This window comes from Gossypium hirsutum, chromosome D01 (genome assembly GCF_007990345.1).
Source record: "Gossypium hirsutum isolate 1008001.06 chromosome D01, Gossypium_hirsutum_v2.1, whole genome shotgun sequence".
NCBI classification, from domain to species: Eukaryota; Viridiplantae; Streptophyta; class Magnoliopsida; order Malvales; family Malvaceae; genus Gossypium; species Gossypium hirsutum.
Genome location: NC_053437.1, coordinates 49,460,459 through 49,484,063, shown reverse-complemented (window position 1 = coordinate 49,484,063; position 23,605 = coordinate 49,460,459). Strand labels below are relative to the sequence as shown.

The following is a 23,605-nucleotide window of genomic DNA, read 5'->3' as shown; positions in this document are numbered from 1 at the left end:
CGAGATTTGAAAATCAAGTCCAACTGCTGACATTGTTGATTTTTTGGTCAATTTTGTTAATGTTACATTTTTAAATAAAAAAATGCTCAGTTGGTAGTCATGTAACTAAAAAATAATCGTTGCAATAAACCTAAATTTAACAAAATATTTTTAAAATATGTAAAAACAATGTAAAATATAAAATTATAGATATAAAATAAACTCAATTAAACAATGAAAAAAAATCAAATGTATGTTTGTTTAATTGAAAACTACTTTTATGAAATATTTTTAAAGAACCTGCCAAACAAAAGAAAATATTTTACACAGATTCATCCAAACACTAGAAAATATTAGCTTTTTCAAAAAAGTAAGTCATTTTCCAGAAATAATTTTTCGGAAGCCATTTCAGTGAAACAAACGGAGCCTTAAAGAAATAAATACATCAATTTATTTTTATATTGGATAAACATAATTATTTATATATGTAGTATATAAACATAAAATGATGTTATATCAATAATTGTGTTAATAATTTATAAGAATTAGATCAAACCAAAATTTCATGTATAAAATGCACAAAATCAAAATTCATGTATAGAATTTTCACATTGAACCATAGTTCAAATATAGTTTTGAGATTTATCACTTTTTTAAAAAGTAATTATAATGTTAATATATGATTTCACATATTATTAATAAAGCAAATGTAACTATCATTATCGATTGACGTGTCATTTCATGCGTTAATATATCATCAATAAAACAAATATAATTATGAGTTTAAAGTTGATATATTTAAATCTCTTATTAATGTAATTATACAATATCATTAAAAATTGTAAATAAATTCTAATTAAATTTGGAAAGAAAATCATATTTAAAATTAAAAAAAAAATGGGATCCACTTTAAATATAACTAAAAAAGAAAATATTTTGGAACTCCAAGAACTCAATGTTTCCATATATGCTTCCGTGCCTTCCTTTATATGATATTAGTTTTATTTATCGTGCGAAGCATATATTTACTATATATATTATTTAGAATATAATGTTTGTAATTTTTTGAATATATATGTATAAATTTTGGGGGAAAAATATTGAAATTTAAATAGTATTAAAAACTATTTTACACATAATAATCATGTGTTAATTAAAATATATTTCATTAATAAAAATATAAACATATATTAAACAAAATGATTTAATGTGAGACAAAACTATGATTAAAACTATAATCATAGTTTTATTTACAATAAAAGTTAGGAATAATCTTCATGTAAAATTTTAAAAAACACTAACAGCACGTTTGGTTCGTTGTAATGGAATAGAGGTGTAATGGAATAGATGCGTAATGGAATAGAGGCGTAATAGGTAATTCTTTTGTTTGGTTGAATGAAATGGAATAGAGGCATAATGGTATTCTTGTGTTTGGTTGAATGGAATAGAGGTGTAATAGCATAAGGAAAAAACTAAAATGACTAGAATACCCTTAGCAGAATTTTTTTTAGGTAGATGATTATTATTATTAAATTTTAATAAGATTATTAATATAAATAATAAATAATTTAATCATATTTTAACATAATTATTATTAAATATAATTTAATTAAAATATATGAATTTACTAAAATCATAATATATAATACTATAAAATATAATTTAAAATAATTATTATTAAATATAATTTAATAAAAATATATTAAATATATTTTAATAAAAATATATAATTTAATAAAATTCTTAATAATAAATATTCTTATATGAATTTACTAAAATCGTAATATATAATACTATAAAATATAATTTTTAAAATAATTATTATTAAATATATGAACCAACATTTCCCCATTTTCATACAATAAAAAGAAAATATCCAATATTAACATATACTTTTTAAGCTTTTTCATGACATTGCTCAACAAATATTAAACTAATGGAGGTGTAGTAAACCATTTTTTACTATTGTTGAAGCTTTCTCACACTAGTTTGTCTTCTCTCACAAAAGCTTCATAAACCTTAGGTTGTAGTGATGAAATTTATGGAGAAAATGAGCTTAAGAAATTGCTTACATGAAGATTTTAACAAAATCTCAACATTGGTGGAAATTTTGGAAGAAATTGAAGAAATAAGCAAAGAGATGAAGAGTAAAAAAATGACAATCATGGAAGCTAGGCTAGCAAGTGATGCCAATGGTTGATGGTTTAATTCCTAACAGATGCATTTTTCATATTTCTAACAAATATTGATACCTCTTCTATAAGCTTACAAGTCGTATCTACATCAACTAAAGTACTCCCTAAGGGAGATAAAAACCCCTGAACGAGATAATATCTTTCGTTAAAGATTCGAGACCAACCTCCCTTTAACAAGAACCGTAACCAAATTGATAAAATACGTAAATGTTGAGAGCTAATTTTATTATTATGCAAAAAAAAAAAGCACAATTCGACAGAAGAGTGACAACAAAAATTCAATGTGAATAACATTGGTGGCAAAATTGAAAATTTTAGAATTGAATGACCAAAACAAAAAACACACTAATACTTGGATGACAAGTGAAATTATAATGAAGATGATAATATACATAAAATCACCTAAGATGAGAAAAATTTTGAGGAATCAACACAACACAACACAAACCCCAACAAAATCTTATGTTCCCCCACGGTTACAAGATTTGAAACAAAACGATTGCATTACCAGTCTATATCACTACAAGTTGTGAGATGAAGTTTCTGAGAGTTAAAAGAAAAAGGAAAGGTGGTACGTGAATATCTTCAGCATCTCTGGATCAATCATCCTCACAAATCGCGAGGGAAATTGCTGACTTGCCCCTCTTCTACAACATCTTTGTTGTTTATCTTGTAAGCTATCCTTATGCGCATGACCAACGATTTCTGAAAGTTAAAATAGATAAAAGAGTAACTAAGCCTCTAAAAGACCCTTGAAAGATGGATACCATCGAGAGACTAACATTATGAAAATAATCATGGCATATTTCCCAAACAAAGTTAGCCTAAACCACCCTTTTCTTCTAAAGGATAAAACATGGACATGCAAGCATTGTTCCATTGATACAGGATAAATCTAAGACAAATACTTACTAAAGTTAAAAAGTAAAAAAGAAGGCCAAGTAAGCATTGATAAACTAACTATAGTGCAAAAAAAATGCTTAGTCAAAGTATCACTTTGATTCTGCCAAGTGCTTAATCCCTATGTTCAAAAGTTTAAAAATTGCTTTTATATGATGAAACAATCATAAAAAGCTGCTGCCACAACATGCCAGTTAGAGGAACAGAGAGCACCACTAACAATATCATAGAGCAACTTAACCAATACTATATATATACATATATAATCATCTACTCAAACTCGGTACATACCTTCCCATGTTGGCTATTAGTGACTTTCATGCTTTGAGTGATGGACCCATTACCACTTGTAGGCAAAGTATTGCTACTAGCAGGATCCAAATGCAGCTGAAGAAACAACTCTTTCAGAATGGAGAACAAAGTTGCAAGTGCAGGAGATATGTCGCTTTCATTTATGTTCTTGCATGATACCACTATAAGATTTTCAAGGTCCTGCCATGAAAGAATCACCGCTTCCAGACCTTCAGTTGTCAACAACGAGCATCCTTCTAAAGATAGCAGCTTCACTCTCCTGTCACAAAAGAAACTAATTACTGTAAAACTTTCAGCATGCCATCATTTCAGACATGTCAACTTCACGATTCATGCAAGTGATTGTAAATTAATTGATGCTCATCATATTGCAACCCAACAAGAATTATGACAGACTTATCATACATTTCAGTAACTAGTTAGCCTGCAAATTGAGTGTAAAAAGTAAAAACAGGACATATATCATAATTGCATTGATCCAGTCTAGCATAACCAGTCATATCTCATCTATCTACATACCAGTGTGATACGGATAACTTATTACTAGAACAATCAACAATTGTTCACCATGATTTGAACTTCATTGCATTGCTCAGCATTTCAAAATCATTGGCGAGACAGAGACTCATCATTGCGACAGAAAGCAACCCTTTTTTCTTTAGACGTTCCAAATTTTCTAAGCATAAAACATTGAACACATTGGATTCTCTAAAATCACTAAGTTTTAGTGCTTCGGTGCAACATCGAAACAAGTTAAAGCTTAGGAATCTTTCTAAACAAAACATGCTTTTTATCTGTATCCTTAATATATTCAAATGTTACAAACCTTCCAAGCTATAAGTTTTTCATTACCCCTTTTTAAAACATTGTCTTCGTTAGGATAATCTATCAGATACATTCTGAACCACATTCTGAATATTTGCAACTTGGAAAAACTACATATCAAATGTTGTGGGATTTTTCTGATATTGTCCGTACAACTCAAGTCCAACATTTTTAGCTTTGTCCAGGATTTCAACTCCATTGGCAACTCTTCTATACCAGTAAATGATAGATCAAAACATTCTAGAGAAACCAATTGTGAATCTTCTGCTAAACCACATTACAGCCAAACAATCAAATCCACAATTTAGCAAATTACAGAAATCAAAAAGAAAATAGAAAAAGAAAACTTCAAATTTAACATGATGTGATAAAAATCGAAATACCCAAATCCAGTTTCTCATTTTAATTTCAAACAGAAACCCCTTCTAAAACAAAATGTGGTCATCGCAAGGTTAGAAAACAATCCGAAGTCATTACTCCATTAAAATTCTATAACTTCAAACAAAAACAAATTATAAGTCAAAGTTAATAACTTGCAGAACCCAATCCACAATATTAGTAGGTTTTCTGCGTGGACAAAACCCAATTTCTATATTTAGTTAACTTGTTGAAAAAATATTAGAGAGAGAGCAAATCTGCAGAAACCCCATTTTTTTTGTCGATTTCTTAGCAAACAAAAATATTTTCTTTTTGCATGAAAATTCAGACATCGAATCATCAAACATATATGCCACTGCAAAATTTGTCATTGCAAGACAGCTTAAACACAAAAGAATCCTAAGATATGTATGTTCAATAATAATAATAAAGTTGTATCTTCCTTACCGGTTCCAATGGACACAACACAATTTCACTGATGGAGAGGAACGGAAAACGTGAGATGGAGGCTGCTTTCTGATCGGTGTTCTAAGTCCAATTGTGACGCTAAAGAGAGGTAAAAAAAGAGAAGGAGAAGACGGCGAGGAGAGTGGAGAAGAAAGCTAGAAGGAAGAAACGGTGGATTTTGGGTAAAACAGAAGCGTGAATTGGGAGGGTAAAACAGGGCATAAAACTAAAGCAGGACCTAAACTGACTAAAAGGAAGGGAATAGAAATCGGTGGATTTTGGGGATTCCGTCCGTAATGTAATAGACCCGTATTAGGCCATTACACCCAACCAAATATGGTGTAAGATTCAAATAGTATTAAATGTTTGTTTGTAACTAATAACATGTATAAATTACAAAATAAATAAATTTATATAAAATTTAAGTTAAAAATTAATAGTAAGTTTTATATTAAAAAATTATTTAATGTCAACCAAAATAATGCTTAAATAAATTAAAACATTATATAAAATATAAAATATAAAATTTAGACAATACAATGTTAAAATAATTCAAATAATGATTATCTTTTTTGTAATTAGGTTTAAGTTTTGTGTGTATATATATATGATATGTAATTGTATTCAATTTTTGCAATTTAATATTATATTTAGGGTGATTATTCAAATATTTAATTTATACACATTTCTATTGATATTAAATAAGTTATGTATAAAAGTAATTGATATAAATATTTATAAGTATGATATTATAAAATGATTACATAAATGTACATACAATGTTTAAATTTAAGAAGACCCATGCATAAAGATTTGTACGAAGGCTAAATTTATACACACACTGCACCAAAACATGTATCCTCATTGTTTATCTATTATTTTATTACTTAAATGTAATTTATTTAATACACATATGTATAATATTTAAATATGTTTATTATTTAAAACTTAATTATTACTATTGAAGAAATTAGGGTTTTTTACCTAAATAATACAAAAAAAATTTAAAAAAATACCAAAATATTACAAGCAATTTATTATGTACCAAAATGGTACAAAAAGTAGTGGAGGGATTGCTACAGGCGACACCAATGGTGCCAGTGGCAGAGGCGGCACCAAAGGTGCCACTGCCATAGGCGGCACCCCCCTTTAGGGTAATTTACCAATAAAAGCCATTTTTTTCAAAATTTACCGAAATGAGCCGATTTTTTTATTATTTACCGGAATGTGCCATTTTTCGCGAAATCGCGTCCACGTCAGCGCGATGTTAGGGTACGTGTCAAGACATCGCGTCCACGTCAGCGCAATGAACAATTTATGTTTTTAAGCTTGGAAAACTTTGAAAGGCCATAACTTTTCGCTCGGTTGTTCGATTGAGACGATTTTTTTATTTCGAATAACTTTTCGAGATCTACGCGCTGACAAACGTCGAAGGCGGTTTGCCGCAGTTTTTGTCGAAAAAGATCCTTTTTTGCCCCTAAATTTTGATTTTTTCGGTTTAAAATTGAATTTTGAAACATTCAAATCATTATTTTTCTTATTTATTTGAAGTAAACACCGGATATTTTTTTACAGAATTGTCTTATATCATCCTGTTATAGGTATAAGTCAGCTCATTCCACTTTTGAGAAGTTCCCTAAAATTTTCCATTTTATTCAATTTAGTCCCTAAAACCTAAATAGTCATATTAAAATCTAAGCTTCGTTTTTCAATTCAAATTCAAATTCGTCCTTCCATAACTTTCAAATATTCTTAAATACAAAAATTTCATGCTAATTTTGAAATAATTACACTTTAGTCCCTATACTCGTAACTAACAAATTATACTTTACAAATTAGTCCCTATTCATCTCTAAGCAGTTTGTCAGCGCGTAGATCTCGAAAAGTTATTCGAAATAAAAAAATCGTCTCAATCGGACAACCGAGCCAAAAGTTATGGCCTTTCAAAGTTTTTCAAGCTAAAAAACATAAACTGTTCATGCCACGTCAGCAAATCGCGTCCTCTAGGGCACGATTTCCGTCCACGTCAGAAAGCTCGTTGACGTGGACGCGATTTCCTGGCGCGTACCCTGACATCGCGCTGACGTGGACGCGATTTCGCGGAAAATGGACCATTCCAGTAAATAATTAAATAGTTGGCCCATTTCGGTAAATTTTGAAAAAAAAGGGCTTTTATTGGTAAATTACCCCCCTTTATTCGTATTTTTTATTTTTGGATTTTTTAATAAAAATAGTTTTAAAAATAAAATACCAAAAAAATATGTTTATGAAAAAATAAAATACGAAAAGAAATAAAAAACGAAAATAGTATATTTACTGAAAGTAATAAAATTCGAAAAAAATAAAAATACGAACAAAGGGCTAAAATAAGGGTTTTCACTAAATTTATATAAAAAAACACACTAAAATAATACATTTCAAATATTATGTACTAAAATAATATAAAATAATAAAATACAAAAATAGTATATTTTTTGAAAGTAATAAAATTCAAAAATAAGAAAAATACGAACAAATAGTCAAAATAAGGGTTTTTTTACTAAATTTATATAAAAAACACACTAAATTAATACATTTCAAACATTATGTACTAAAATAATATAAAATAATAAAATACGAAAATAGTATATTTTTGAAAGTAATAAAATCCGAAAAAAAGAAAAATACGAACAAAGGGCCAAAATAAGGTTTTTTACTAAATTTATATAAAAAAAACACACAAAAATAATACATTTCAAAATTTATGTACTAAAATAATATAAAATAATAAAATACGAAAATAATATATTTTTTGAAAATAATAAAATCTGAAAATAAGAAAAATACGAACAAAGGGCCAAAGTAAGGGTTTTTTTAACTAAATTTACATAAAAAAACACACTAAAATAATACATTTCAAACATTATGTACTAAAATAATATAAAATAATAAAATATGAAAATAATATATATTTTGAAACTAATAAAATCCGAAAATAAGGAAAATACGAACAAATGGCCAAAATGAGGGTTTTTTACTAAATTTATATAAAAAACACACTAAATTAATACATTTCAAACTTTATGTAATAAAATAATATAAAATAATAAAATACGAAAATAGTATATTTTTTGAAAGTAATAAAATCTGAAAATAAGAAAAATAGGAACAAAGGGGGGTGCCGCCTATATAAAATAATATAAAATAATATAAAAATTAATACACTAAATTAATACATTTCTTATTTTCGGATTTTATTACTTTCAAAAAATATACTATTTTCGTATTTTCATATTTTATATTATTTTAGTACATAATGTTTGAAATATATTATTTTAGTGTGTTTTTTATATAAATTTAGTGAAAACCCCTTGTTTTGACCATTTGTTTGTATTTTTCTTTTTTTTTTCGGATTTCATTACTTTCAGTAAATATAGTATTTTTGTTTTTTATTTCTTTTCGTATTTTAATTTTTCATAAACATATTTTATCGGTATTTTATGTTTATAAAAAAAATCTAAAAATAAGAAAAATACGAATAAATGGGGGGTGCCGCCTCTGCCACTGGCACCATTGGCGCCGCTTGTGACAGTCCCTCCACTACTGTTTGTACCATTTTGGTACATAATAAAATAATTGTACTATTTTGGTTTTTTTAAAATTTTTTTGTATTATTTGGGTAAAAAACTCAAGAAATTATATTTAAAAACAGACCAATTTTAAATAGGGTGAACTATGTAGATAGCCACGCAATTATAAAAAACTCTAAATTATAATTTAGACACTCACATTATATAGTTCATTCATTTTAGTTACTCCTATTAAACACGCCAACAAAAATCTACATAACAATTTTTTTAACATGCGTACTTACCACGTCAAAAGTATTGCATACTATTTTAAAGGACTAAACATAATTTATCCAATACTAATTATTAAGCAAAATAAAAGAAAACAATAATTAAATAGTTCAAAAAAAGTGGTAAAATCTAAACCTCATCTTCCTCCTCAAATTTGAAAAAAATAAACATTTTGTTATAAAATACCTAAAGTTTCAATCTTGACTTGAATAATATATACATTTTATTTGGGGTTTTTTGTTTTTATAAAATAATTGTTATAAATTACCAAAACATTTTATTTCTGATTCTTCTTAGAATCAATATAAAAAAAGAATGGGATTTGAGTTAGCTGAATGGTTCTTTGAAAAGTAACCAAAGTTTCAATCTTGACTTGGAAACTACAATCCGATTGATGGTGTTTTGAGTTGTTTCTTCTTTAATGGAGTTATTATGGTGTTTTGAGTGGTTTCTTCTTTAATGGAGTTATTGAGGGTAATAATAAATTTTGGGGTTAGAAAACGTAGATTCTTTGCGGGGGATAGTTATGGATGAAGTCGGTCCTAGTAATCAAGGGGAGCCTCCGAGGACCTTAGAATCGGTCTCCGATGAAGGCTCTGCTATGCGTGGAGACCGAGGCAGCTGGTTTTTGGACCTTACTCAACTAGAAACGAAGCTGATAGAAAGCTGCATGTTGTTGTTAGGATGTCTATAAGTTCTCTTTTTTCTAATTGTATGACAGTTTGCAAGGTGAGGAAGAAGGTTTTTTCAACTTTTTAATTATTGTTTTTTCTTTTAATTTGATTAATAATTAATATTGGGGCAAATTATATTTTAGTCCTTTATTTAGTATGCAACGCTTACGACATGGTAAATTGTGCTATGTGGTATTCAATAATTGATCTCTGTGTTAAAAAACATCATGTTAGGTTTCTTCTTAGAATTTTTAAGGAGAGTGACCATTTTTAATGAGAATGAAAAAAATGAACAAACTATGTAATGTGAATACTTAAATTAATTTTTTATTTTAAATGCGTGAGATTTTTTTTTACAGTTGTGTAATTTAACCTTTTAAATATAACTAAAATAGAAAATATTTTGAAAGCCTAAAACAAGTTTCCTAAAATATTCGTGTTATTCTTTATATGAATAGATTTTACATAATTCCAAAAAATTGAAACGGAAAAGATGACGGTTACAAGCATTATTTAACAGTGAGTAAAATTCGATTTGATTTAAAAAATCAAAAGAAAAATTGAATTTCGAATTAACCGAATCGAGTTATTTGAATTATTTGACTAAACTCGAATAAGTAATTTGAGTTTCGAGTTCGAATCGAGTTGACTTTTATAATTCAAATAACTCGAATAATATATTAGTGTATATACCCTTTTGGTTCTTGTCAAGTTTGAAAATGAGCCAATTGGTCTCTCTCAACAAAAATTACAAAAAAATTTCAAAATAACTTTTAAAATTCCAAAATTTATATTTAAAAAAAAATTGTAAAGATTTCAAAAAAAATTCTAAAAAATATATAAAGAAAGTTAAAAATTAAAAATTTTGGGACCTAAATAATGGTTCATGTTTATCATACAAAAGTATCTTTTTATTGTTTTTCTTTGAAAAGTTATAAAATATTTCAAATTTATGTAGTCTAACATGAAATTAATTATACTGTAACAAAATTTTAATTTAACATGTTTAATTTAACTCGAACAATTTTACTCGATTCGACTCGAATTTTATTTCACTCGACTCGATTCGGAAAAATTTTAAATCGAGAATAAAATAAGACTTATCAACTTGATTAACCCGAATTTTTTTTCCATCATTGAAAGAGTGGATGCAGTGTATATAAATAACAAAATTGTCTTTAAGGACAAGGGATGAAATGCAGTCCTCTCCAAAGGGATTTTGCACTACGTTCATTTCTCCATACAAGTCGGAATATATATTTTTTATTTTGAAGAATCAATTTCAATGAAGTTTAAAAACTCGATTATTGTAAAATATAATAAAATTTTCTTTTTCAAAACCAAAACTACCTAAGCGCAGACACATATACGCCTGATGGACACTTGAAAAAGTCAACATTTATACCCAAAAACAAAAAAAATTGAAGTTAGTGAAGAAACAAAGTTGTAAAAGTAAATGAAAAATTCTTTTTTAGAAAAAGAAAAACAGCAAACTGGAATATCCGAGAGTTCCTACCAAAACAAAACATTGTTTAAGCTTTGAGTGTGGGATCACAAATTTCAAATTGGCTGAATTGAGCGCACTCATTCAGCTCATTGATTGGAATAAAAGCCACTATAATAGGGAGCCTTGAGCAGCTGGAACTCTTGGAAATGGTTGTCACCATCACTATTATGCACTTGAGATTCAGTTGTCTGCTGTTCCATCTGCCAGTTTTCAGATAAGGCACTTGGAAATCCTCGTGAAATTGCATTCATTGCTGGCTGAGACATACTGGTACTAGGGTTAACATGCACGGGGTATGCAATTGAACCGTGTTTTGGCTCACAAGAAACCCAGGATTCGTTTGACAGAAGAGAGAGAGCACGATGAAGATCTTGCGTCGTAGCCATGTTTGAATCAACTCTGGATTCTTCTACACCTACAAAATTTGACCAAATTTGTTAAGCTTGTACATCAGTTCCATAAGGAGAGCATCATTTTAACAACCATTAAAGGCCTTCAGAACCATCACTCATCTCCCATCCAACATGTACCTCTGCTGAAAGTTAATTATTCAACATTCTGTCACATATGTACATCATATTTCGGCAAAAAACTCCAATCCCTCAAGTAGCATTACTCCATGTCCCATTGAGGGCAGCATGTCACTTAATGTACATTGATCATTCCATAGGAAACCGTTTCATCATCAAACATCTATTGCTAACTACCTAGACGCTATCCAAAAGTGTTCAGGAAAGGACTTGTAGCATAAGGATCTAAAAGTCGAAAAATCATTGTCCTAAATCTGTTTATCCAAACAAAAAGAACCTTCACTTTCACATGTCACAGCAAAAGCTTTATGAAATAAGTAGGCACGTTATTTCTTTACCTTTTGATGAAGAATTGAATATTTATTATCCTAACTTGGGAGAAAACAATTTTCAAAGGTAGAGACCTAGCAAAATTAGTGGCACATCAAGATTCTCACCTCTTTGGCCTCACGCTCATCCTCTCATGATTCTGATCATGTTTTTATCTTAAGGGAACATTCTTGGGGCATTTATTTTACTCCATATATAAGTTCATTTAAAAACAATTTGTGTTAAACTAGCACTAGAAGATAACATATGTCATTAATCAAAATCAAAATGCATATCATAAATCTTGTTTCTTAGTAAGATAAACAAACCAAACTTTGGTTGAGAATGTCATCTATACTTTGCTTGCCCTTGGAGGGCAGGAATCCATTGGAATCATGACATCGCATTGTGATGGAATTCAAAAGCTGATTGCCAGGGAGGTTTGGCTGTCCATTAACATTTCCAACTTTTGTAGGTGTATAACCTTTCATTTGAGAGGACTTGGAATCAAATGTGCCTTCCCATGTAAAAATTTCATTGGGTCTAGCATTATGAAGAAATGGCACTTTATTCCAGATGAAACTCATCTGTTGCTTCCCATCTGCAACAAGTAGAGGCACAACTTATAAAGCCTTAACACATATACTTGAAAGCTGGGACAGTAATTATAATAGAAACATAGCATCCAATGAAGTAAGGTGATCCAAACTATTTGAGTATAAGATGTTATAGAATAAAATCAAGCAACTACTCAGTAAGCATGAATTAAGTCACTCGCATAATATCTTGATGGACAAGTAACATACAACAAAATTATATGCATAAAAAACATCAAATCTAAGTCTGAAACTGATACCATTTGGTGAAGATGAAAATCTTGTACCACTGAAGTGGAATGCTTCTGTCTGTGGTTTGCGGCGTCTTGCATTGTGGTCAGAAAGGCGCCGGCGACAACTTCTCTTCTTTTCATCAAACTCCGACAGGCCATGGAACCTTTGACAGCATTAACATAATTATGATTTTAACATTCATCAACAGTTCACAAGCCCAACAATAAGGAATCAAATACCTACTACTGTTTGATACTAAGATAAGTAAAACATCACCATGCAAATACCCAATCAATAAAGAAAATATTCTTGGATACAATCAACTTCCAATGTAAAAATCATCAGAATAAAGAAAAAATTTTACTTGCTACACTGTTGGCAGAACCGGCGTTCCTGACCACGTACAATGACCTTTGGACTCTTTGAATGACTTTCACAAATTCTGTGTTTCCGATGGTAATCCTTCGCTGAGGAGAGGTCAAAGTTACAGTCTTCAACTTGGCAACGCGGAACATGTATGCCCTGACAATTGGGTTTAGATCTCTTTGCTTGGGCAGGAGATTGTCCAGAAGTGGAAGAATAAGACAAATTCTTAGTATTGCTTCCTCCAGAAACATCCTCAAAGTATGTCTGTTTACCAAGCTTTAAACTGAGCAATGGCTCACCAGAGCCAACTGAAGCCTCAAGTGTTGGGGAAGTACCAGCCAGCTCAGCCCTGAAAGCTTCGTTCTGGTTGCTAATATCATCTGGGATAGCTTCAAAGGCTTCCGAAGTAAATTTGGTCATTTTTACCTCCCCCATAGAAGAAGAATTAATAGATGCCGATTTTGAACTTTTAGACAAAGAAGCAAGGCCCAAATCTGAGCCAGAACCACCACTACCTCCAGCAGCACCAGAAGAATAGAAAGGCCCTGAGTTTATTCCTCCCTCTCCATCAATATCCCACTCTTCAGGTCTGAGCTTCCTTGGAATTTCAGCGGGTGTTGCATTTAACATCATCAAGTTTTCCCAGTCCCATTGCAAAGGCGTTTTGGCATTCCAATCCATCGGAGAGATAGAACTCATAGAACACTAAGCACAGTCTTCATATAAAACAGAAGCAACCTGTCACCAGATCCTGAAAGTATAACCTTTGACGCTTGTTCAATTTATAAAGGAAATAAACCGGGCAAAGAAGATTCAATTATGCTAAATTCAACTATACATGAAGGAAACCATTTGTGGACTCCATATGGATACAGAGCATGCAAAACCAAAAATATGCAAAATCATTCTGTTATGTAAAGAACAAATTTTACCTATACATCCAACGGCATCAGAGTCCAATCATCTCTGTTTTTCAGATCTAGAGGAGTGCAACTTAGAAAAATGTCAATCCACTTTAACATAACAGTAGTTCGTTCTCCCCTTCCCCAATTTTTTCGCTAAAAGCATTTGCTGATGACAATTCAAATATGCTTCACTGAAAAACGCAACAAATATCAGAGAGGTTGAACTAAACTAGCAACCGATTTTCAATCCAAGCAAGTTTTTACGCAGATATCAATTTCCATCTTTATAAAACAGATAACTTAAGCAAGGATGCAAAAAAAATCATAGATTAAGTCTAAAAATTCGGAGCAAGAAAAGTGGTACAGCTTTTCTCCTCCTTTCATTCTGCAGACAATGACATGTTAATAGCATAATTCCAAAGGATCTCACTGTTCACTCTTGTAATAAGTAAGTCTACACCATCCGGATAAAAAGTTTCACTTCAGTCCCAAGTAAATAAGTGTGTGTATCAAAGCGCTCCCTAAACTTGCAACACTTGGACCAAAATCCTAGAGGAGTTTACCCTTATCTATCAACCCATCGGAAACTAGTTACCAGGTTTTTGCACCATTAACAATCGGCTCTCTATCACCAATTATTATAGGAAGCAGTAACAGTTTTCAAGGGGTAAAAGAAAAAAAAAATCTGACGATTAAACTTCGCTGATGTTACCGTACTCTAAAAAATTTCACATCTTCAATAATTCACTTCAATAATTCAATTATCCGGGCAATCCCACAAAGTAGGTCCCTGACTGAGACCCACAAGAGACCGATGAATACTTGAAAAAAAAATATTGAATTAAACCCTAATCTACCATAAATCAAAAGTTATAGCCTTAAGAAGGGAAAAAGAAAGGTACCCAGCAACCTCTTCTTAGTTCTTACCCCTACAGAAAATATAAGAAGCAATCAACAAAAAAGTCAAATACAAGAAATGCATCAAAAGAGAATCATTTCAAGAAATGAAATTATACTCATAAGTCGTAAATTTATTTTACATACAGAAGTTATTAGTTCCGCACTGAAACAGAAACAGAAATAAGTAAACTAATTTCTTTTATAGAAATCATGACAGAAAATAAATTTTAGAAAGTATCTGCTCCCTTACCGGCTATCACCCATCACATCTTTATTCATTTTATAGTAAATAAATTTCAGCCAGAAATATAAAGTGGAAAACAAAAAGGAAAACTGTATATATAAAGAAAACGTAGTCGTTTTCCTTCACTTTCCCCAGAAAACAAGATACCAAAAGGAAAGTAACAATAACGAATTTATTGTTTTTTGAAAATGCATATATAATTTTCTTTTCATATTACCTTTTCTAAAGTTCAAATAATTGATATAATAATAGAAGGTATGAAGAAACTAATGTATCAATCTGAGGCGCAAAAACAAGATGTTTCTCCATTTTTAGAAATTCTAGTTCCTCATTATCACTCTCTTTATTAATCTTTTAAAAAAGAAAGAGAAGAAACTTACTGGTGAGTACTTACGATCGCCCTCATCTGAGTCTGACTCGGAGACTGAAAATAGAGGAAAAAACAATGGCAGAAACAACTAAAGCGGAAAAAAATACCTTCGCCTTTTGGGACGAAAGCATTTTCTTTCCTTTCCGTGTAGTAATTAAGTAATTAAAAATAAGGACACGTGGCGGTAAGAAGTACTTAATAGTGTTGGTAGCGAGCCAGAAAAGAATTTTCAACCGATTCACTTGACTCGGCTATGACGAGTCAACTCGACGATGACAGCTTCAACGACAGCGTGATTGGAAACGACGGCAAGATAAAGATTGATTGTGAAATTAATTAATTAAGTATTAAAATCAATCAATTTTTAAAATATATAAAAATATTAATATTACCCACTTTTTTTTTAACTCAATTTTAATTATTTAAAAAATAATTCCCTTCTGCAATCATTATCACCAGCTTAATTCTCATACTTAGAAGGCTTTCACAGCTTGGTTTCTTCTAGAAACTCTAACTTCTTATAGGATTAAAATGACTATTTTAGTTCATTGATCTCATGACATATTGATTTTTCATCTCCTTCTTAATCCTTTCAACTCAGCAGCATGAAAACTTTGCCGAATTCTATGAATCATTTCAATTCATCTCGTGCCGAATTTCTACGAGGCTTTAAACAAACAGATCTGAAACGAAACAGAAATTAAAAGATTAGAACTTTGAATTTCCAGATCTGAAATAAAAATCCCTAAACCAGCAAAGAATCAAATTAAGAATAGGAATAAGTGTTAATAAAAGTTCTTGGGGAATTAAGAACATGTAATTGAACCCCAAAGAATACTCCAATCTGCCGAATCTGAAAAGAAAGACACAAACAGCAAGTTAAATTTCCCCAAAATTCTAGCAATCAAAACAACCCAAATTTGAAAAGAAGAAATCGGCAAGAACAAGGAATTTAGGGATTTTGAACGAATTTTGCTGCCAAGAACAAAAGGGGCGATCCGATCTTTAGTAAAGAAGAGGGCGAATCAGATTTGGAATGCTTTGGAACGCCTAAAACGCAACAAGAACAGCAAACAAAGTGATTAAATAAAATCGACACAAGCAGAATTTAAAAGAAAAAAATTGACAGCAAGAAATTAAAAGATAAGTCCTAAGAAGCCTTGAAATCCCGAAAGATATCACAACTCCCTTCAAACGGCTCTAATCTCCCCTCCAAAGGAATATCAATGGCAAGAAGAAGGCTGAAGATGGCTCCCACAATCAAAAGATTGTTAAAACAACTTCTAAATAAAACTCAAGAGAGAATTCTTGGAGAAAAACTCAAGGAGAATTCTGCACTTAAACAAATCTGAAATTTTTAATATATTTGAGAAGTGAATAACGAGGTGACCAGCCAAACCTTTATATAGGCCTCTCAAGTGTTTTCCTAATCTAATTAGAAAACTAAAAATAAAAAAATCTTAATTATTTTAATATTTAAATGGAAATTCGGCCAAGGGCTTTTAATTGGGCCTCTTGAATTGAATATCTACATAAAAATTTAAACTAAGTATTTAAAAAAATAAAACTTTACAAATTGGGCCACTTTGACAATTTGGCCTGATTTTCAAGTAAGTATGGTTTGTCTTCTTGTTTGGGCTTGGAATCATCTTATTGGGCCTTGCCTTCAAGAACTTGGGCTTGTATTCCATCTTCTACCGAAATTGGTTCGTTGATGCTCGTAACGGAGATCTAATACGCTTTGGCTGCAAGATTTGGTTTTTTGGACCAAGATTTCCAAGATTTGAAATCTTGATTTTCTTGATTCTTGAAATCGCTCCAAACAGCAAGATTGGGCCAAGATTCGGTTTCTTGATTTTCTTGAAAACAAGAAAGTCAATCTTGATTTTCTCTTTCTTTCGTGTACGCATCCTAAGGCCTTTGTGACTCGTATCATTCCCCCATTCCTCAAAAAGATTTGTCCTCGAATCTGAAAATTAAATGGAGATAATTCAGCCACATTGAATAAATCGCGAGTAATCATCTCAAACTGTTTCCACAAACCATGAATAAATTGCAAGTAATAAATCAAATGGTAAACGTAATCGTCACAAGTAGGTATTTGAAAAGGTTTACACGGTTCATAGAGTTGCACAATCATACCATGCATTAATCGACGGACTATAGATTCACTCACACATGCATCAAAAACAATAATCTTTTTATCAACGATTAAAACAGATAGATCATCAAGAAATAAAATAGGATAGTCAAGCACGTTTCGATCTAAGTGTTTTACAAAAATTAAATCATCAACACGATCTTTGTCACTATCCGAGGAGTACAAAGGTGTTTCAAAAGTTTCAAGCATCTTACCTTTATAAGCAGAAGAATAAGGGTCGATTTTACCTTTTTCATTGAATACAAACTTTCGCTCATCGGGGGCATAGTGTAGTCGAAGCTCCGTTGTTGAGTTAACCTTTGTCAAATGGAACTCAAATTTTATGTATAACCACAGAAATTGTTTAAGGTACGAATATAAATTGAAAACAAACTTGGCAAATGTAACACCCCGAACCCGAGTCTGACACCGGAGTCGAACACGAGGTGTTAACAAACTTTGAAAAATTTCCAGACGCTGCCCAATCTGTGTACTAGTCGCTATAAAAATCATATCTTGAGCTTCACAACTCGAAAATCAGTTTCGTGATTTTTCCCTGAAACTAGACTCACATGCCCATCTACATATTTTTTTTCTAGAATTTTTGATCGGGCCAATTAGTACAGTTTATTAGTTAAAGTCTCCCATGTTACAGGAATCGACTACCCTGACCTTTGCGCATTACGACTTGGATATCTCCTTGTACAGGGCTCCAATACTGATGCTGTTTGTTTCTATAGAAACTAGACTCAGAGAGGAATCTATACATATATGGTATGACTCCTAATTATCTCTGGTTAATTTATAATCAATTTCCAAAATCGGAACAAGGAACCCAGAACCCGTTCTGACCCTGTCTCACGAGAACCTTAATATCTCTTAACATACTGTCCGTATGATTGTTTCGTTACTTTCCTATGAAAGTAGATTCTTCAAGGTTTGTTTACATAATTTATTCACTATTTAATTCCATTCCTACTATTTTTTTGTGATTTTCCAAATCTACGTCACTGATGTTGTCAGCATCTACCTTTAAGGTAGGCTTTACCTATTTCATGGTTCAACTAGCCCTTTTTGCATACATAGCACAATTTATGAAAGTGATTAACCATCCCCGTGGCCAATCCTTGTCAAGCATATCCACACCAAATGATTATAACATTATACTCAAACACGTATAAGCCATTTTCGCATGGCTATCCAAAACTTACACATCACATAAAGTACTCGAAAAACAACAATGGGTCGTCCTATACATGCCATATCAAAATTCAACCAAAAGAGTACCCAAAAGAGCCTTTGATAGTGTGGGCGACTTCGACTTCAAGATCCCGAGTCCGATAGCTGGAGAACCAAAAATCTATAAAACAGAGGAGCAATGGAACGAAGTAAGCAATTTATGCTTAGTAAGTTTTGAGCAAGGAATTCCAGCATAACGAAAGAATAGCACACATTTAGCTAAACGGAATATTTCATAATACACAATTTCCGACATCAAACTTACTTCACAACGTTAATCCTTATGTACATACACAAAAGACCAACTTAGCCGAAGGCCGGTAGCTCGTTCATCAACTGAGCGAATATTTATTTGTAAGGGCTCGATTAAATTCAACACATACGTAACATATCCCAATATTGGGATGTTTTTCGAGTATTAGCTGAAATTTTACAGCAAGCTCATTCATTACCAAAATCACGTACCTTCGGAATTTAACCGGATATAGCTCCTCGTTCAAGTGCCTTCGAGACATAGCCCGGTTATAGTAACTCATACAATGCCTTCGGGACTTAACCCGGATTTTAAAACTCGCACGAATGCCTTCGGGACTTAACCCGGAATTAGTATCTCGCACAAAGGCCTTCGGGACTTAACCCGGAATTAATAACTCGCACAAATGCCTTCGGATCTTAGTCCGGATATAGTCACTTAGCACAAAGCCTTCGGGACTTAGCCCGGACAGCATTCAATTAATCATGCACATCTAACAATAATTCATGGCACATTCGTATTTCATTTTCATTTGCAAAACTCAAACACAAGGCACATATCATCCTTGCACATTCGGCTCAATAGCCACACATAGAGCATGATTTTCATTTGCTTAAAACATGATTTAATCACATCGTAATTTAAGCTCTCTTACTCAAGAACTTACCTCGGGTGTTGTCGAACGATTCCGCTAACTATTCGACCACTTTTTCCTTCCCTTTATCGGATCTATTTCCCCTTTGCTCTTGAGCTTAATTAAACAAATAAATTGATTTCATCATTTAGGCATCAAAAAGATGAACACAAGGCACTTAGCCCATATTTATACATTAGACATTAAAGTCACATACATGTGAAATCATGCATCAACACAACATATTAGCTAATTTTTCCCCCTTGGCCGAATATGCATGTCTATTTTTGGGGTCGATTTCAACACTTAATACACACATATACACACTAGTAAAGCATCCTCCCCCTTTCCATCAATTTAACACATGCATTGCTCATTAACATGCAAAGTTACATTCGGCCTTAGCACACAACTTGCTAGCCGATCCTTCTCCATTTAGCAACCAATGCACATATGTGCTCACACAAAAATGCTAAAAAGGAGGTTCAAGAATCATCAAGTCATCATCACATGCATCATTAACAAGCTTCATATTTAGCATGCAATGGCATTAACACAACCTCTACCTAGGTCGAATCTTAACTCATCCTCATGTCTCATCACCACCACATCAAACATCAACCAAGAATGATGCATCCATGGTCAAGTGTCATTTCCATCACATAGCAAGATTTAGACCATGGGCTAGGTAGAACTCAAGCTAACAACTAAAACATGCATGCATCTCATGGAACATCATCAAACATACCTTAGCCTAGCTACATGCATGGCCGAACCTCTTCACCTTTCTTCTTCCTTCCTCCTTAAAATTATTGGCCAAGGATGAACCAAAGGATGAGAAATTTTTTTTTCTTTGTTTTTCTTTCTAGTTTCGGCAAGTATGAAGATGAGAAAAGGATGAACAAAAATTCTCTCCTTTCTTTTCTTTAGCTCACGGCAATGGGGGGACAAACAACTACACACACATTTTTTTTTTTGTATTCACCATACTCCTTTTCATTATTTTATGCCCATGCCCCTTATTTTATTTGTTTTATCCCAACATTTTATGACACAAATTAACATATTTTATTTGTGCCATACTTATGCCATAATTTCCATAAAAAAAATTGCACAATTGCTCATCATGCCCATCATGGCCGGCCACCTTGTTTTAAGGTGGGAAATTTGACATGCAAATCCACCTATTTCATACTATAAGTTATTTGGCCACTACAAATTAGCCTATAGCATTTGCAAAAATTTTCACATGAGTCACATTTCAAAATTTCACTCACAATTGGCAAAATCAAAGCATGAAATTTTCACACATGCACTTTCACATGAAATAAACATAGGATATAACATCTAATTATTATTGCGACTCGGTTTAGCGGTCCCGAAACCACTTCCCGACTAGGGTCAATTTTGGGCTGTCACAGCAAATTTCGTTACCTTATTCAAAAACCAAGTATCAAAACAATAGAAAGTATTTGCCAAAATAGATTTGCACAAATTCGAAGATTTTACACAAGGCAAATTAAGAGAATAACAACTCACGCTTCCTTTCGTAATGACTTTATCAACCACAATCAAAGAATAACAATTAATTGGATCAAAATGAATGGATCTTTTAAGAACTAAGTCACCAATAAATTTCAAATCTGCACGGGACTCTGTTGCTAAAATTTCCTTACCTCGCTTACCTTTGGGCTCATGTAGTGTGATTTCATCTTCAACCTTGCCTATGTTAATCGTATGAAAGCGTCTTTCATCGGAAAGGTATTGAAGTTGAAAGTTATCTTTCGGTATTTCGGAAACCTAAAAAGTAGCAACACAAGAAAAATTCATATCTTGGTTAGTGGAAACATTCCTCACTACCCTTTCCTCGTCTTTTTCTTTTGTTTCTTCAATTTCTTTTTCAATTTTCTTGTCTGTATCACATTCCTTTCCACTCTCAATCTCTTTTTTCTCTTTTTCATTCTCTTTTTCTTTTTTGATTTCTTTTTCTGTCTTTCTTTCATTACAAGATAGAGATGTTACAAATGAATCAGAACGAAAAGACTCTCGTTGGGTATGTACAGAATGACTTGCATACGAACAATGATCCCCTTGAAAACTTCACTCTCGAAACTTGCTTTGCATCGTCTTGAATTCCTCGTTGAATAGGAGTCATGATATGAATCTCTTCTCGAATATTCGTTGGATGTTCGCCTTCTTGGCACTCTCATTTCTGCCCTTTCACTTGAATTAAGTTGTCATCGTTGGGCTCTTTTCTCCACTCGCATCTCATTGATAGTAGCACTCAATGTTTGAAGTATGGCAGCCCGTTCGTCTAACTGTTGTTGGATCATTTTCAATTTATTATGGACATCATTCTCACCTTGACCAACCTTAGACATTTTCAAAAACCTGCAAAATAAACACTCAATCACTCAAAAAGAAAGTTAGCAAACCTCACCGTTAATCACTCAAAAAGAAAAATCAAATTCTCAATGAGGTAGAATTCAGTCTTGTGAGTTCTTTATTAGAGTCTATATCAACAAATTAGAAAGTGTATGAACCGAACTACCAAAGAATCCTAATTTGCACTAGGATGCCAAAAAACTGACGTGACACCAATTGATTTGTGTCGCACCGAGGAAGAATTGTGCACACTTTAAAAATCCTAATAACACAAGAAACAATAAATTGTTAGATAGTGTAAAGGGAGAATAAAGGCAAACAAATGAAAACCTACAGCTACGAATCAATAAAAATTGCTAAAACCAGAAAAACCCGAAAAACTGCGGAGTAACTTGACAACTTCATTCGAGGTGTTCTCGATCTCCAAAAATCACAAAATTAAATCTGGAATGTCCTTAAATATTGAAATTTTGATCTGAAAATTTTGGGCACCAAAATCAACCCGCTGAATTTTTTTTAAATTTTTATTGGATTTTGTCTTTTTCAAATTTTTTTTTGACTTTTTGGACTGAATTTTTTGTGGGAAATATTTTTTTATATTCAATAATAGTTCCAAAAATATGTATGTAAAATTTCAGATCAATTGGACAACATTTACCAACTCAAATGAATTTTTTTTGAAAAAATTTTCTGGGTAAAACTGCTGTTTGTAGTTTAAAAAATAGAGATCAGTTTAGAAATCAACCAAGAACACCCAAAACGCCCAAAATTTGATACCAAATGATAGGGGGTTGTGCGCGGACCAAGATCGAGTTGCCAAGTCACGAGAAAACTCCTACGAGGCTCTAAACGAATAGATCTGAAACGAAATAGAAATTAAAAGATTAGAACTTTGAATTTCCAGATCTGAAATAAAAATCCCCAAACCAGCAAAGAATCAAATTGAGAATAGGAATAAGTGTTAATAAAGGTTCTTGGGGAATCAAGAACATGTAATTGAACCCCAAAGAATACTCCAATCTGCCGAATCTGAAAAGAAAGACACAAACAGCAAGTTAAATTTTCCCAAAATTCCAGCAATCAAAACAACCCAAATATGAAAAGAAGAAATCGGTAAGAACAAGGAATTTAGGGATTTTGAACGAATTTTGCTGCCAAGAACAAAAGGGGCGATCTGATCTTTAGTAAAGAAGAGGGCGAATCAGATTTGGAATGCTTTGGAACGCCTGAAATGCAACAAGAACAACAAACAAAGTGATTAAATAAAATCGACACAAGCATAATTTAAAAGAAAAAAATTGACAACAAAAAATTAAAAGATAAGTCCTAATAAGCCTTGAAATCCCGAAAGATATCACAACTCCCTTCAAACGGCTCTAATCTCCCCTCCAAAGGAATATCAATGGCAAGAAGAAGGCTGAAGATGGCTCCCACAATCAAAAGA

The 23,605-nt window shown here is 31.8% G+C and overlaps 1 protein-coding gene and 1 long non-coding RNA gene across 9 annotated transcripts; both read right to left on the bottom strand.

Annotated features, from left to right (window-relative positions):
* Window positions 1-2,563: 2,563 nt before the first annotated feature.
* On the bottom strand, window positions 2,564-5,365 carry LOC107921244 (uncharacterized). The gene is made up of 3 exons (XR_001690994.2): window positions 5,037-5,365; window positions 3,366-3,645; window positions 2,564-2,879 (listed from the first exon to the last, which is right to left on the bottom strand). It is a non-coding gene; the product is annotated as an uncharacterized lncRNA (long non-coding RNA).
* A 5,631-nt stretch (window positions 5,366-10,996) lies between these two features.
* LOC107922243 (squamosa promoter-binding-like protein 2) lies at window positions 10,997-15,669 on the bottom strand. Of its 8 annotated transcripts, none has more exons than XM_041087322.1 (7): window positions 15,521-15,667; window positions 14,899-14,925; window positions 14,024-14,187; window positions 13,090-13,842; window positions 12,752-12,888; window positions 12,254-12,496; window positions 10,997-11,471 (listed from the first exon to the last, which is right to left on the bottom strand). In XM_041087322.1, the coding sequence occupies exons 4-7, from the start codon at window positions 13,788-13,790 to the stop codon at window positions 11,143-11,145; spliced, it is 1,410 nt and encodes a 469-aa protein (XP_040943256.1). In that variant the 5' UTR covers window positions 13,791-13,842; window positions 14,024-14,187; window positions 14,899-14,925; window positions 15,521-15,667; the 3' UTR covers window positions 10,997-11,142. The 8 variants fall into 8 exon arrangements, with proteins under 8 accessions (XP_040943256.1, XP_040943258.1, XP_040943257.1 ...); XM_041087324.1 differs by having other exon boundaries at window positions 13,090-13,829; window positions 15,521-15,636; XM_041087323.1 differs by lacking the exon at window positions 15,521-15,667 and adding an exon at window positions 15,041-15,141.
* Window positions 15,670-23,605: the final 7,936 nt, after the last annotated feature.

Coding starts and splice junctions, on each gene's coding strand:
- LOC107922243 (XM_041087328.1), bottom strand. CDS start 13,790: ATGAGTTCTATCTCTCCGATGGATTGGAATGCCAAAACGCCTTTGCAA. Junction 12,889..13,089: donor TTCTGCCAACAGTGTAGCAA/GTAAAATTTTTT, acceptor ATGCTGTCAAAG/GTTCCATGGCCTGTCGGAGT. Junction 12,497..12,751: donor ATTTTCATCTTCACCAAATG/GTATCAGTTTCA, acceptor TACTTGTTGCAG/ATGGGAAGCAACAGATGAGT.